Raw genomic sequence first — 15700 nt, forward strand, 5'->3', positions numbered from 1 at the left:
GAACAAAAAGCAAAAAAAAAACTAAAAGGTGAACAAATGTAAGAATCAGTTACACTTAAACCAGAGCCAGGGTTCAAACCAAAGAGAATTAAGAGTCAAATCAGAGACTAAGGAATCAAAGTCACGAATGCAATGCCAAAGTTCCTCATTTATCAGTCAGTTTGGCTTAAATACTACTGGGGATGGCCAGTACCATCCATCCATCCTCTTCCGCTTATCCGAGGTCGGGTCGCGGGGGCAGCAGCTTGAGCAGAGAGGCCCAGACCTCCCTCTCCCCGGCCACTTCTTCAAGCTCTTCCAGGGGAATCCCGAAGCGTTTCCAAGCCAGCCGGGAAACATAGTCCCTCCAGTGTGTCCTGGGCCTCCTCCCGGTTGGACGTGCCCAGAACACCTCACCAGGGAGGCATCCTGATCAGATGCCCGAGCCACCCCATCTGACTCGTCTCGATGTGGAGGAGCAGCGGCTCTACTCTGAGCTTCTCACCTTATCTTTAAGTGAAAGCCCAGACACCCTGCGGAGGAAACTCATTTCAGCTGCTTGTATTCGCAATCTCATTCTTTCGCTTACTACCCATAGCTCGTGACCATAGGTGAGGGTAGGAGCGTAGATCGACTGGTAAATTGAGAGCTTTGCCTTACGGCTCCGCCTGTCGATCTCACGCTCCATTCTTCCCTCACTCATGAACAAGACCCCGAGATACGTGAACTCCTCCACTTGGGACAGGATCTCCCCCCCAACCCTGAGAGGGCACTCCACCCTTTCCCTGCTGAGGACCATGCTCTCGGATTTGGAGGTGCTGATTCTCATCCCAGCCGCTTCACACTCAGCTGCGAACCACTCCAGAGAGGGCTGAAGATCACGGCCTGATGAAGCAAACAAGACAACATCATCTGCAAAAAGCAGTGACCCAATCCTGAGTCCACCAAACTGGACCCCTTCAACACCCTGGCTGAGCCTACAAATTCTGTCTATAAAAGTTATGAACAGAATCGGTGACAAAGGGCAGCCCTGGCGGAGTCCAACTCTCACTGGAAACGGGCTCAACTTACTGCCGGCAATGCAGGCCAAGCTCTGGCACCAGTTGTACAGAGACCGAACAGCTCTTATCAGGGGGTCCGGTACCCCATACTCCCGGAGCACCCCCCACAGGATTCCCCGAGGGACACGGTCGAATGCCTTTTCCAAGTCCACAAAACACATGTAGACTGGTTGGGCAAACTCCCATGCACCCTCCAGGACTCTGCTAAGGGTGAAGAGCTTTTCCACTGTTCCGCAACCAGGACGGAAACCACACTGTTCCTCCTGAATCCGAGGTTCGACTATCCGACGGACCCTCCTCTCCAGAACCCCCGAATAGACTTTTCCAGGGAGGCTGAGGAGTGTGATCCCTCTGTAATTGAAACACACCCTCCGGTCCCCCTTCTTAAAGAGAGGCACCACCACCCCGGTCTGCCAATCCAGAGGCAGTGTCCCCAATGTCCATGTGATGTTGCAGAGACGTGTCAACCAAGACAGTCATACAACATCCAGAGCCTTAAGGAACTCCGGGCGTATCTCATCCACTCCCGGGCCCTGCCACCAAGGAGTTTTTTCACCACCTCAGTGACCTCAGTCCCAGAGATGGGTGAGCCGACCTCCGAGTCCCCTGGCTCTGCTTCCTCATTGGAAGGCATGTTAGTGGGATTGAGGAGGTCTTCGAAGTACTCCTCCCACCGACCCACAACGTCCCGAGTGGAGGTCATATATACGGTGTTGACACTGCACTGCTTCCCCCTCCTGAGACACCAGATGGTAGACCAGAATCTCCTTGAAGCCGTCCGAAAGTCTTTCTCTATGGCCTCCCCAAACTCCTCCCATGCCCGAGTTTTTGCCTCAGCATCCACCGAAGCCACATTCCGCTTGGCCTGTCGGTACCTATTGGCTCCCTCCAGAGTCCCACAGGACAAAAGGTATGCCCTCTAGCACCCCCTCCAGGGACTCCAGAATGCTGTTCGGCACATACGCACAAACAGTTAGGACCCGTCCCCCCGCCCTGAAGGCGGAGGGAGGCTACCCTCTCGTCCACCGGGGTAAACCCCAATGAACAGGCTCCAAGTCAGGGGGCAATAAGCATGCCCACACCTGCTCAGCGCCTCTCACCGGGGGCAACTCCAGAGTGGTAGAGAGTCCAGCCTCTCTCAAGGAGATTGGTTGCAGAGTCCAAGCTGTGCGTCAAGGTGAGCCCAACTATCTAGCCAGAACCTCTCGACCTTGCTCTCTAGATCAGGCTCCTTCCCCTTCAGAGAGGTGACATTCCACATCCCAAGAGCCAGCTTCTGTAGCCGAGGATCAGACCGCCAAGGTCCCTGCCTTCGGCCACCACCCAACTCACATTGCACCCGACCTCCTTGGCCCCTCCCATTGGTGGTGAGCCCATGGGAAGGGGGACCTACGTTACCTCTTCGGGCTGTGCCCGGCCGAGCCCCATGGGTGCAGGCCCGGCCACCAGGCGCTTGCCATCGAGCCCCACCACCAGGGCCAGTACCCTGTCTGCATAATATGGTGGCCATGGTCTTCTGTTTCTTTTTCCGGTTTCTTTGTGGTGGTGGCCTGTGCCACCTCCACCTACTCAAAGCATCATGATGCACCAACATTGATGGACTGAAAGCCAGAAGTCTACATGACCATCATCATCAGGTCCTTCCATGAAAACCCTAAATCCAAAGAGGACTGTTTGACTTATGTTAGGTAGATTGCCCAGAGGGGACTGGTCAGGGGGTCTCTTGGTCTGGAACCCCTGCAGATTTTATTTTTTTTTCTCCAGCTTTTGGAGGTTTTTTTGTTTTTTTTGTTTTTCCTGTCCAACCCGGCCATCGGACCTTACTTATTCTATGTTAATTAATGTGGACTTCTATTTTTCTATTCGTTTTGTAAAGCACTTTGAGCTACATTGTTTTGTATGAATATGTGCTATATAAATAAATGTTGATGTCTCCTCAAGCTCCACATACATAAGAAGGACAAAAAAAGCAAAGATATAATCTCAATATAACACAACATTGAAAAATAATAACTAAATTATACCACATTAATCTAATAACATACAGTCAGAACAAAACCAGAAACACAGCTAATAATATTTGATTTAAAAAATTTATAAACAAAAAATATCCAGAAGCTGAGGACAAGATGCTGGTGGAAGTGTAACTGTAACTGTAGTAACATCTCACATTATCCCCCTGCTACTGCCCATTGTGGTCGGACATCTTGTAATGACCAGGCCAGCTTGTTCATGTCTCTCACGTCTCAGTTTGGTCCTTTGAGCTGCTCGCTTATGCTTCATGGTCCACAAAGCAATGGCTTATGGCCCTTTTGGGATTTTCTTCTGGGTGCTTGTCCAGAGTTGTTATCACTTTGTGATTCTAAATTTGGTGGACTTATTGAATGTAACTTCTGAAATTCAATTAAAGAAGAGAAAATTCAACACACACAAATCAGAGACCTACACAGACGGTTTTATAATGTACAAATACAAGTCTTTTAAAAGTTTTTCTGTTTTTGTTATGAATGTCATGTTGCCTTGAGGTTGTTTTTAACTCCAAATATTTCATTGTGTTCCCTGAATGCAGCATTCTCAATTTTTCACTTCCAAACTGTTTCAGACAGTCTTAATGCGGGGTTTTGCTTTCCGCAATTAATGGGCACCATCAGATCATGGAGGGCCAAGACTGTGCTGACTGTAGTTCATGGTGTGCATCATATGAAGACATGCCAGGCACTCCTGTGTCCTCCGTTGGAGGCTTTGGACTGATTCGGCGTGGGGTGTAATGTTTAACATGTAAAACGATGAAGTACTCAAGACGTTTTTCTTCTCCGTTCTAGACAAGGGTTTAATCTGCAATTCCTGCTGGACATCCTACTCTGGTGGCCAGTGTGGCAACAGCATTTCTCAGTGTGGTGGTCTCAATTCCTCATGTGCAGCAATCATTGAGTCCAACACAAGTGAGTACAGACTGACCTTTCATTCTCATTTTCATTCTGTTCATGATGGTGGCTGTCCTGTGACATTCCTGGTCCAATGATGAGGACATCAGGTAACTGGCTGAAAAGACTCGTAGCTGCCAAAGGGCCTCCTACCAACTACTGAACTAAAGGTCTAAATACATTTAAGAAGGAGAGATCTCAGTTTTTAACTTTAAACAAATTTGCAGACCTTTCTAAAAGCATGTTTCCATTGTGTCATTATGGATCACTGAGTGTAGACTGATGGGCACAAATGGCTCATTTCTCAATCTACAACACAAGAAAGTGTGCACAAAGTGAAACAGGTCTGAATATGCTGTGAATCCGCTCTATGCACACCTATGAAGAGCCATTAGTTTTGTTCTCTCCCATGTTACCATGTGCTCTACATGTCATCTCTCTTTCTGTCTCCCTCCATTTCTGTCTGCAGTGTTACGCTTGAGCTGCGTGGATTCAGCTGTCTGCAACACGAGCGCCTCCATTAACTACGGATATGGGAGCAACGCACAGATCACCCAGTGCTGCGACTCTGACTTGTGCAACACAAAAAACAGTAAGAAAGAGAGTGGGATTACAGCGTCTGATACTGGAATTGCTGACAAGTGACAACTGGAACACCAAATCAGCAGTGCATTTCTCCCAGTCGCACTCACCAGATATACACCAGAAGTCGCTGATTCCAAGGCTGCTTTTCAATTCCACTGAAAGCTCCAGTTGCAGGCTTTACCAAAGTTAATTGGATTCAGTTTGGTAAACTGAAATTCCAGTAGAGAAAGCGCATTGATTGTAAAAATATACAGAAGACGTAATTTAAAAATGAATTTGTTTGTTTGTTGTCCACTGTGATGGCCTCTTGTCTCTTAAACCATAAGATCCCGACTGGCTAACCACCAGTTAGTGTGCCACATGATGTGTTTCCTTAACGTATCTGCCATTTACCCCATAGTGCCACTCATACCTTCACATCATGAATTAATTTTATTTTAAAAATGCTGCATGAAAAAGAATGTCTACGCTCGGTGGGATGAACAGCCTGCACAGCATTTTTGAAAAAAAAAATGTTTTCATACAGTTTGGTACAAGGGCACAACGGTGAATGAATATCTTGTTCAAAACATGTAAGAAAAATGAAATAAAAAGAGTCAGAGTCTGTGGATCCTGACTAAAAATGGGCCATAAGAAGAACTGAGGAAAGCACAATGACATGAGGCTCACACTGTGTTGTTCTCTAATGTTTCTTTGCTTTTTAGTTACAGATAACACGATGACAGTCGCCAATGGCTTACTGTGCTGTGCTGGCATCAATGGGACTTGTCAGCAGGTGGTCAATTGTGTGGGCATAGAGGACCACTGCTTTACTGCAGGTCAGTAGATCAGAACTAGACACTATGACTTTAAAAGGGCTTGGACTGAATCAGTTATTGACTTGTGTTCTGATTATCATTTGAACGGCACATTGGGGCACTGCTGAACACTCCTCACCCACAGATCCAGTGTCCTGGGTTCAAATTCCATGCCATGATACTGTTTATTAGAAGTCTGTCTGTTCTCTCTCAGTTAGAAGGTGACTACAAATGGGCTCTGTGATGACCTGATGTCCAGTCCATTGTTGGTCCCTGCCTGGTCCCCAGTGATGCAAGGATAGCCTTGAAGTGGACTACGTAGATTTGAAAAGGGCAGATGTGACCTTTTTTCTTCAGTTCTGTTTGTTTAGAGGTTGATGATGATGAGCAAAGACGGAGTGACTTCCCGAAAGAAGTTCTAGCGTGTCATCCATGTCACTCCATTGACTCCAATGTTCATTCAGGTTGAAAAAAACAAGCACTAGTGGTAGCAAAACAGAAAACTAAGACCAACTGAAAGCATGCAGTCCTCTTGGCATCAACAAATCAGAGGCTCGGTAAAGCGAGACTTGGTTTTGGAACTCTGTTTTCAGACAAGTTCAGGTCCAAATGAGACACTTCCTTCCAGGGACATCCAGGTCTCATTGGCTCAGACTGGAAGGGGCGAAGTCAGTTGCCCCCAATGGGCATCTTCTCAGCATTTCTGGGTATTGCATACCTCAGATGAGCCTGACAGGGGACCCTCTGATATGTATGCATGAAACATTAATTTTCACATGTTCTACGTGCTGTTGAAAATGAAGAATTCTCATAATAAGAAGTCTGTTAAACAGGAAGGAAGTCCATTGTTTGATCATCTGGCGGGGACCTCACTGAACACGAGCCCTTCATGAAAAGACAGAAAAGAGTTTGGTAATGATACCAAAGTGCCAATGAGGGCTCAGCCCAAGCCATCCTGTAAGCTTTGATGATGCCAGTCACATGGCCTACATGACTATGATAGGCGTGCAGCAGTCAGTCTACTTAGTCACCTCCTAAATGAGAAGGCCCACATCACCTACCAGGGTTCATGTTAGTACCTCTGTTAAAGATACTGCAGTGCACTGCTACATAACCAGAGCTGTCCAGCAAAGGCACCGAGTGGTTCAAGTCTTCGTGGCTGATTGAATTCACTCCTTCACTGCTTCTGTTCAGTCACCTGCTTTCAAGATCCATCATGGAACTATTTTATGCCTCTTGTGTCTTAAATTTTGCTACCAAATGAGTAGCACCATCATAATTTACAAACTGTTTCTGCAAATGTCAGCCATAAAAAGCCATCTTGGCCACAGTGAGGCAGTGTTGTAAATTGGGTCTGCAGTCAGTTGAAGTTCTTAGGCCATTACTTGCATACTAAAAGTTAAATGGTGACAACTTGTATATTGTTAATTGGGAGCAACCTTATTTTGTCCTTTTTTTTTTTTTGTGCCACCCTTTGCTAAATAACTTTATTTTTGCAAAAGTCTTCCCACTAAAGAACTTTCTCTGGTGTTTATTTTATTTCTGAAGTTAATGACTTCCTTTTGGTAATTTTTCTCAGTTGGTGGATACACAACCTACCAGGGCTGCGCATCAACAAGTGTCTGTGACAATTCTGGAAGTTCAAATGCACTCAACATCACTTTTAGTTCCCAGATTACCTGCTGCCAAGGTGTTCTCTGCAATAAACCCAGTAAGTTACTTGAATATGGCTTATAATTAATGAAAGTTCAGAAATGAGTCTAACCAAGAATTGTGATATGCTGATAAAAAAGGCAGAATGACTTGAAATACCAACCAGACCAATTCAGCACTAAGGTCATGTGGGCCAGTAAATGGTTATCTGTCAAGTCCATCGCTGCACATCCGTCTTTATGCATTGCCTTCCTCTTTTTCTTTTCAGATTCCTCTTTGCTGTGTAACTCTTGTCTCTCTCCATACTCCTGGAATCAGTGCACAAGCAGCATTACACCATGCAATTCTTCTTTGGCCTGTGTGACCATGTTAAGACCTGCCTCAAGTGAGTAAAATATGAGAGCCTTTGTACAGTGGGATCAGATCCTATTAATAATTTATGTAGGTTAGGATTTGAAAATCTTAATGTCTACATCAAAATGAAGGAAAATGGAATTATCCCAATTGTATTTGTAGGATTTCCAAAATGGTCACTGAGCAGTGCAGAGAGGCCTTTCAAAGTCCCTAATGAGATGTTCACTCTGTCCTTCTGTAGGCTGGTATTCGTACTCACAAACAACCTTTCAGAGGTCCTGTGTGACTCCGGACATCTGTAACACAAGTGGCTCCATAAACTATGGATATGGGAGCAGCACGTGGATCTCTAAGTGCTGTAACACAGACCTGTGCAACACTGAAACGGGTAAGAATGGCGGGGAAATATTGGAATAAAGTCATCCTTTAAACAGACGTAGGCTGTGATCCTTTAATGGTAAACTTGCTCACGTTTAGATGTGAGATTCTGAGCACTGGATCCAATTGAACGTTTCCAAAGGTCTTTTCAGATCATTTTTGGAAAGCCCACTTAGCGTCTAATTTTGTTGTGACACCATTTTGGAAGGTGACAGGCAAGATAAAGTCAAACAGATTAAGGTCAGAACTTGAGAGTCACACAGAGACCCAAGAAAAATAAGCTCAACATGCAAATAAATGCTGCAAAAGTTTGAGAGCACTACCATATAAAGATTTATTTTTAAAAAATCCACTGTGGATGAATGCTGAATGCTTTACTTGTCTACCTAACGTTTTACCAAATGCTTCTTGATTTTACTCTCAGTCAATGCATCAGCTGAACTGAATGGACTGGTTTGCTGTGCAGGGACGAATGGCAACTGCCAACAGGTTCTCAACTGTACTGGAATGCAGGATCGCTGCTTCACAGCATGTGAGTATAAAACAGCAGTTTAGGTGCCACCACCAGAGACGTTGAGATATTTCACTTAAAGTAAATAATTCTTCTTCTTCTCTGTGTGGTTGATATGCCTGATCAACCATCTCCATGCAGCTCAGTCCCAAACCTCCTTCCCAGTCAAGCCCTTTGACTTTATCCATTGACTCCACTTTGGTCTCCCTCATATTCTCTCCCCGTGTACTTCCATTTATATCACTTTTTTGCCACAAAGTCATTTTCACTCCTCATCCCAACACCATACCACTTCAACCTACTTTCCTGTACTTTCTTAGATGACTCTTCATTTTTTGTTGTACATCTGATTGTCTCATTTGTCTTTCTGTCCCTCTTTGTAACTCCTCATGTCCATCTCAACATTTTCATTTCTGTCACATCCAATGTCTTATCCTGCACTCTCTTTACTGTTCAGGGGCCTCATGTATAAACGGTGCGTACGCACAGAAATGTTGCATAAGAACTTTTCCACGTTCAAATCGCGATGTATAAAACCTACACTTGGCGTAAAGCCACGCACTTTTCCACAGTACCTCATATCTTGTCGTACGCAAGTTCTCCGCTCGGTTTTGCAAACTGGCGGCACCCAGCGTCAAAGCAATGGTACTGTTCTTGTGTGATTACTCATTATTTTCCTGACTCAGCTTTATAAATACACAGAAACTAACCGCATATTGTTTATTAGTGTAATGCATCTGATTGTAATTAACTAGTAAAAATATAATGGTCCAGGAACAACCATAGTATTCAAATACCAGAACTGCTTTAGCGTTGTTACTCTCACTTCTTCTTCTTCTTCTTCTTCTTCTTCTTTCAGCTCCTCCCGTTAGGAGTTGCCACAGCTGATCATCTTTTTCCATATTACTCTCACTGCACCACTCAGAGTATTTATATCACTGTATCTGAGTGTGAATCACAGCAGCAGCTGATCAGAAAGAGAATTATCGGTATACAGCTTTAAGGACACGCTGTCTCAGCCACTGCAAAACGTTTCAAAGCCTTTCCTGTACAGACCTCGCGGTTCACAAACAGTTTCATCCTAAGAACTCTAAACACACTCAATCAAGTGCTCCTTGTAGAACTGTTAGGACTTATAAGTACAATCACCTCACTGTAAACTTGCACTACAGTTATAATATCACACAACCTGAGCCACTTTATAAAGTGCGTATTTACATATGATGATGATATCATTTTTAAGGTGAAATGCAGCAAAATATTGTAGTGACCCGGCAGCCAACGCTTGCGGCATGATGCATTGTGGGTAATTTATGTAAAGTTTACTGTTGTGCTAAATTAGCAAGGCAATCGAATTATTGTTCCTGTTGTAATTGTTGTATGTGTTTGTGTTCAACTGGTAGGGTGGGTTTGGGTTATTTCCGTCCGGGGTTACTAAATTGTAAATAGTTACCATCAATGAGAAAGGTGGCTTCGTTAATGACCCTGGCAATGGCTATGCAATGAGCTTTGTTTTCTGACTATCTGCTTAATAAAGAGATACAACAGGACAGAGCTATGTATTGCTAAGATTTCATCTAAGCAATGATTGCCGAGACACTTGGAGTCGTGCGGTGTATGGGACACGAGTGCTCGCTGGCTTTATGAGTTAGGTACAGCTGCGTGCATGGCGCTGGCATTCCGCTGGCCGACCAGCTTGGGGGAAGAGCACGGCTGAGTACGGCTCTGAAAACTTTAAGACTCAACCACGGGTCACTACAATATGTTTGTTAAATTATACACATAAAACTTTAACTTCATTTAAATAATCTATATTCTTTACTGGGAGTGTCGTGAAGGATAGAATAATTAAACATGTACTACGAAGATATTTCAATGTTCTTTAAACGTTTTGAAGAATCAGCTCTCTAAGCTTACAGATGGCTTAACGTCTATTACAGAGCTGATTGTATGGCGATCGGTTACTTGGGGAAAGAAAAGCAAGGACTGCAGTGACGGCTACGCCAACATATATTGAATATAAAACAGAAAGAGAAAATAACAACACAGCTAAAAACACAGCGACAAATTTCGACAATAAATTATTACATCGAAGTGAAACACATGTTTAATAACGTGCTTTAACTCCTATCATCATGAAAATGACATCACGTATACATCTCAGTATTTTAGTTATTCAGAGAGCTGTAATATCACGAATGTCATGGACTCTGTGTCCAGTTGGAGGAAGAGAGCCAGTTTAAGAAGCAAGTAGTGATTCACACACACAGAGCACATAGAAGATCAAATACAAAACAAAGCATTTAACGTGCTACTTTAATTACGATGTGATTTGAGAAACTGGTTAATTAAACAATTTTAAGATGAAGTTTATAATGTTCTACTAAATGACAAAATAAACTACGTGATTAAAGTGGAAATGTCGAGATTGAAGTTGACATTTCGTGCTTTTTCCCCACCGTGTGCCTTTTTTCTCTGTACCCTAATAAACTTTCATATGACACTCAGACAGTGGGCTACAACTCTTCTTTTCACGGCGACTTTGATATGTGACTTCTTTTTTATTTCCGGCACTGTGCGATTTTGTGGATGTGAGCTTTCAAGTTTCTCCAACACGCTATGTCACTCGATCAACTTCCTTTTGTTGATTATCCCACAGTTTATTTGAACAAATAGTATGTTTTCCTTTGCCTCCACTTGGTATTCGCTGAAATTCTTATATTTTCCCCGTGCTTTTCCCATTGTCTTTTCACAGAAGGCTGCGCTTAAGGGCGATTTATATTGATTTGCATATTCACTGAGGCGTAATTCTGGGAGGAGTTGGGGCGTTACATAATCTTGGCGTGCACGAGCGTTAGTTTTCACGCTGATCGGGATTTATGTAGCGGAAGAACGTGGAAGTTGGAGTACGCACAGATTCCTGCATTAGGATGTTTCTGTGCGTAAGCACATTTCGGCTTTTGTGCTTACGCCATGTTAGAGTGCGAGTTCTACGCACGGCGTTATACATGAGGCCCCAGGTCTTTTCTTTATACCACACAGCTTGTGATAAAAACCTTACCTTTAAGCGTTGCCTAAATTCTTCAATTGCACAAGACTCCTGATTCCTTCTTCCAGATGTTCCATCCTCACTGCATTCTGTGTGTTATTTCTGCTGCTAATTCTCCATCGGGCTTCAACTGATTCTAGATATTTTATTTTATCTACTCTTTACAGTAGCTAACATCTGAATCCTGGTCAGCATTAAACAGCACATATTCTGTCATCTCCTGTTTGTCTTCAGTTATTTTTAATTCACTTGGAGAACTTTCTGTTTGTCCTTAACTGAAACATTCTGTAAGCTTCAGATACTTTCCTTTAGTGGACCATGATGGTCCTATTCTCTCAGGCCCCCTTCTTTAAAAAGGTCATCATGCTCTCTTCTGTCACAGTGTGGTGGTCCAGATTGGCTCCACATACTCTGGCAGCACTTGAATCCGGGCAAGTGAGGACACAAATGGTCAAGAGGTGGTACAAAGTGCATTAGTGATTTTATTCCTCAAGCAAAATTCAAACAAAGTGTAGCTGTGTAGTGTGGTCAATAGGTAATTCATACAAGTAGGTGCTTTTAAGTGACTTTAAAAATAATAAAAACCAAAATAAAGCCATGAAGTCATCGAGTCCTTTCATTCATCACCCCCTCAAGCCAAATGCATCTTCTCCACTTCATCTCCCCAGCTCACCCTGCAGACCACTCAGCCAGTGGAGACCCCAGTATCTATGATTCCAACTTCTGACTTCTGTCCTGGCTACCCCTCTTGGCATTCATCAAACCACTCAGAGCTGGTGGTCCTTCTGTCTTCCACCATACCTGCCTCGGTATCTACAGGATCCCTGGAAGGGACAACTTCATCGTACTTCACAATTATCAGCGGGGGACGATCTACCCCTGGAGTGCTGATGGCTCACTCCTCCATGGTGCTACCAACCACTGTGTCTCCCCTCCATCACACTGGCTTGAATGCCCCAATGCTGCATTCTTTTTCTCACAGCTTTCACTCTTCATTCTGATCTTTTTTGATTTCATCCCCCTGTTTCATGCCCAGGCTTCTTGATACACTTTTCAAAGGATGCAGGAGTGCTGGCACTGATTCCAACCTCCAGAGAGCTATGGAGGCAGTCAACTGAACTGCGTGCTGCTCTTGAATTCACTCTCAGCCAATCACCCCAATTCACATTCTGGAGTTGCTTCGCCAGGCTATCACAAACACCAACACCCCTCATAAGCCTGAGCACATATTTACTTATACAGTATAAGATGGCACTGTCGCAATGGTACCCACTATACCACTTCTCGTCAGGGAACTGTGTGCTGCCACCTTAACGTCTTCAGCTCTATTAAGACATTTCCCAGACATCCTTAACTTGATCACCTTAAAGAACTGTGCCATTCGCAGCGTTTCAGTACGGATCAAGTGCTGTCGCAAGTTGACCTGCAGGTGTGTTGGCCTCCTGTCAGACCTTTGTGAGCTCCTTCTCTCTGGTGCTAATGTTGGTGCCACTCTCAGCCCCGTGTTGCTGTTAGACCCTGGCAGTCACTGGTGCAGAATGTGCTATGCTCTCCTGTTAAATAATTTACTTGCTTGTTGAATATCTTTGCTTGAATTTACAGATAATGGATGGAATAATTACTACCAGGGATGTATTTCAAAGAACTTCTGTGAGAACTCAACAAATGCAAATCTCATCACACCAATTTTTGGTGTTTCACAGATCAATTGCTGTCAGGGGAGCCTGTGCAATAAACCAAGTAAGTAAAATGTATACAACTCCGAAGAATGATATCAGGTAGCCATGTTGATTTGTGTATTGATAACCATTTACAAACGAGGCTTGAATGGCTCCAACATAAGCTGTGTGCAGTAGAGGGACGGATGACTCCAAAGAGCAGAGCAGACACAGACGCAAACCACCCTGAATGGGAGCAGTGACTTCACCACCGTTGTCTGCTCATTAGGAAACGCTTCTTAGAAATGAGTAGGCAAGTGACCATGGTGCACAAGTTGTGGCTCCTCTTTATCATTCAGTGTTGTACACCTATGGATAAGAATAACGGAGCAAACTCTATGGAACAGGGGGGATTAAAAAGACAAGGCAAGGGAAACACAAGCATTTTATGGCATTTGGTGAGCAATTGCTGCCATGCTGATGAGTTAAGCAGGACATCCTTCAGACTCTGGTATTCTTAAATCATTTCTGCCTCTCACATTCTGGCAGAACAACATGTAAGAAAAGCACCAAAGAAATGAACTCAAGTCTTTTATAATAGAAAATGGTAAAGTCACCCATGCCATCTGCCTTCACCAAAGCAGGATGTATGTGGCCTACAATCGTGTTATAAGTTATCTCTTATTAGAGCAGCATGGATATTAGCACCAGTGTCCCAAGTATGAATCCCACATGTGCAGCATCTGCTCCTTTCCCCATGACTGTGGGTTTTTGTCTTTCTGCTCGAGTTCCCTCTCACACCCCAAAGACCTGTAGGTTAGGTGAACTGGTGGCTCTGCATGGGTGTGTGTGTGTGAGTGGGCCTCACAGTGCATGTGAGTGGGCCTCACAGTGCACTGGCACCTTGTCCTGGCCCAGGGTCCACCTCACACTCAATGCTGCTGAAATACAATTGGATTGTGGGGTTTTCAGGCTCTTACATTATATTATGTTGATATTCTTTTGTTTTTTCAGATAACACCATAATTTGCCATAACTGTTTCTCTTCATATCCTTGGATGTCCTGCACAAACAGTTTCAGTACCTGCAGTCCTGTGGGGTCATCATGTGGCTCAGTCCTGTCATCACAATCATACTGTAAGTAACAACAACAACAACAACATTTATTTCTATAGCACATTTTCATACAAACAGTAGCTCAAAGTGCTTTACATATTAAAGAATAGAAAAATGAAAGACATAATTATAAAACAAAATAAATCAACATTAACATCGAATAAGAGTAAGGTTCAATGGCCAGGGGACAGAAAAACAAAAACTCCAGACGGCTGGAGAAAAAATAAAATCTGTAGGGATTCCAGACCATGAGACCGCCCAGTCCCCTCTGGGCAAGTATTACGACATTCCAATGGGGACTCATCTTTAGGCACATCTCATTGCTGTAGTTGTGTAGTCCAACGGTCATCAGATGAGCTGTGTGCTGCTCCTCATGGTGGACACCACACCAAGTACAGGGAGCTGTGGCTCACTTCACCCTCCATCGACCCAAAGCGCTCCTGTACTCAGACCCTCTTCGTCACCACATTTGTGTTATTTGACATTTAGACTTAAACTTCCTGTTTTAACTTGTAAAAAATACTCCCATGAAGATGAACTGGACATCAGCTGTCATCAGGTCATCAGGTGTAGTGGCTCAAAATCAATTTAGACAAAGAAGTTCCACCCAAAAGCAACTTGAATGAATGAGTGAAATGATTATAACTAATATATAATAACTCTCAAATGTGAAAAACTTTATTCTGACTGCCTAAATGTAAAACGTAAGGGCAAAACTTGTGATGTCCAGCAAAATTTCCATGCAGCTCCATGTGTACCCAGATTTTGGATATCCATTGATGTCAAATGAAACACAAAACACTATTTGACCCAAAGGTCTCGGCTCTTTTTGTTTCACAGATGGATTTATCCAGTCGTCATTCAGTCTTGGCTGTGTAATATCACAGAACTGCAACATGAGCGGCTCCATTAACTACGGATTTGGGACGGCCACTTGGATTTCTCAGTGTTGCACCTCAGATCTTTGTAACACCCAACAAGGTAAGAATAAATATGTAGGGACAGGGGGACATAAAGTCTTTTCTGACCATTCAGAGAAGAGAAAATCACACATTAGATCACATCAGTGAGGGGAACCTTAACTCTAGAGCCAAAGCCATTAAGGACATGGAGCTGCCACCCCATGATGATGCAGAAGAGCACCAGAGGGCTGGAACCTCGTTGTTCCTCTACAATCACTGTTTGTTAATCCTTGTCAGTGGATGACAGTACATGATGCCCAGACTGTGGTACCCTTTAACTCTTTGAGGGCTGAATATTTTTTTCCAAAACACATCAATTTCTAAAACGCAATGGCTTCACGCAGAAATCAACATAAAATGTCTGTAGCTGCATGTTGTGGCTGCCAGTTTGCCAAGAACGTGCGGCAGGCAAGCTGCCAGTATGTGTTCTCGTGGCTTCATGGGGCAGCAGCAGCAGTCATGGACACAATGCATTGCAATCTGATTTCTACCTCTTATCATTGTTAAGTGGCAGTCCTCCCATGCAAACAGTGCCATAGGTTGTGTCAGCTACATGAACCTGTTCAGCACTAAGATCAGCTAGGGACCAATCAACTGAAGCTGCAAAACCTCATATTCATTTTTGATCGCGTGTATCAAAATCAGAGTCCGACTAGTCCAATTCAGAGAGTTC

At 44.0% G+C, this 15700-nt stretch overlaps 1 protein-coding gene across 1 annotated transcript in view; it reads left to right on the plus strand.

The window, feature by feature from the left end:
• The window catches only part of LOC120517567, a 92378-nt gene that overhangs the window by 48081 nt on the left and 28597 nt on the right, over nt 1–15700 (plus strand). The window contains exons 14-23 of the mRNA XM_039740006.1: nt 3863–3982; nt 4434–4556; nt 5254–5367; nt 6926–7057; nt 7268–7384; nt 7595–7741; nt 8156–8263; nt 12894–13031; nt 13964–14086; nt 14906–15046. Coding sequence (XP_039595940.1) covers nt 3863–3982; nt 4434–4556; nt 5254–5367; nt 6926–7057; nt 7268–7384; nt 7595–7741; nt 8156–8263; nt 12894–13031; nt 13964–14086; nt 14906–15046 — 1263 coding nt within the window. The remainder of the gene's footprint in view (nt 1–3862; nt 3983–4433; nt 4557–5253; nt 5368–6925; nt 7058–7267; nt 7385–7594; nt 7742–8155; nt 8264–12893; nt 13032–13963; nt 14087–14905; nt 15047–15700) is intronic.

Source organism: Polypterus senegalus, chromosome 1 (genome assembly GCF_016835505.1).
Source record: "Polypterus senegalus isolate Bchr_013 chromosome 1, ASM1683550v1, whole genome shotgun sequence".
Lineage (NCBI taxonomy): Eukaryota > Metazoa > Chordata > Cladistia > Polypteriformes > Polypteridae > Polypterus > Polypterus senegalus.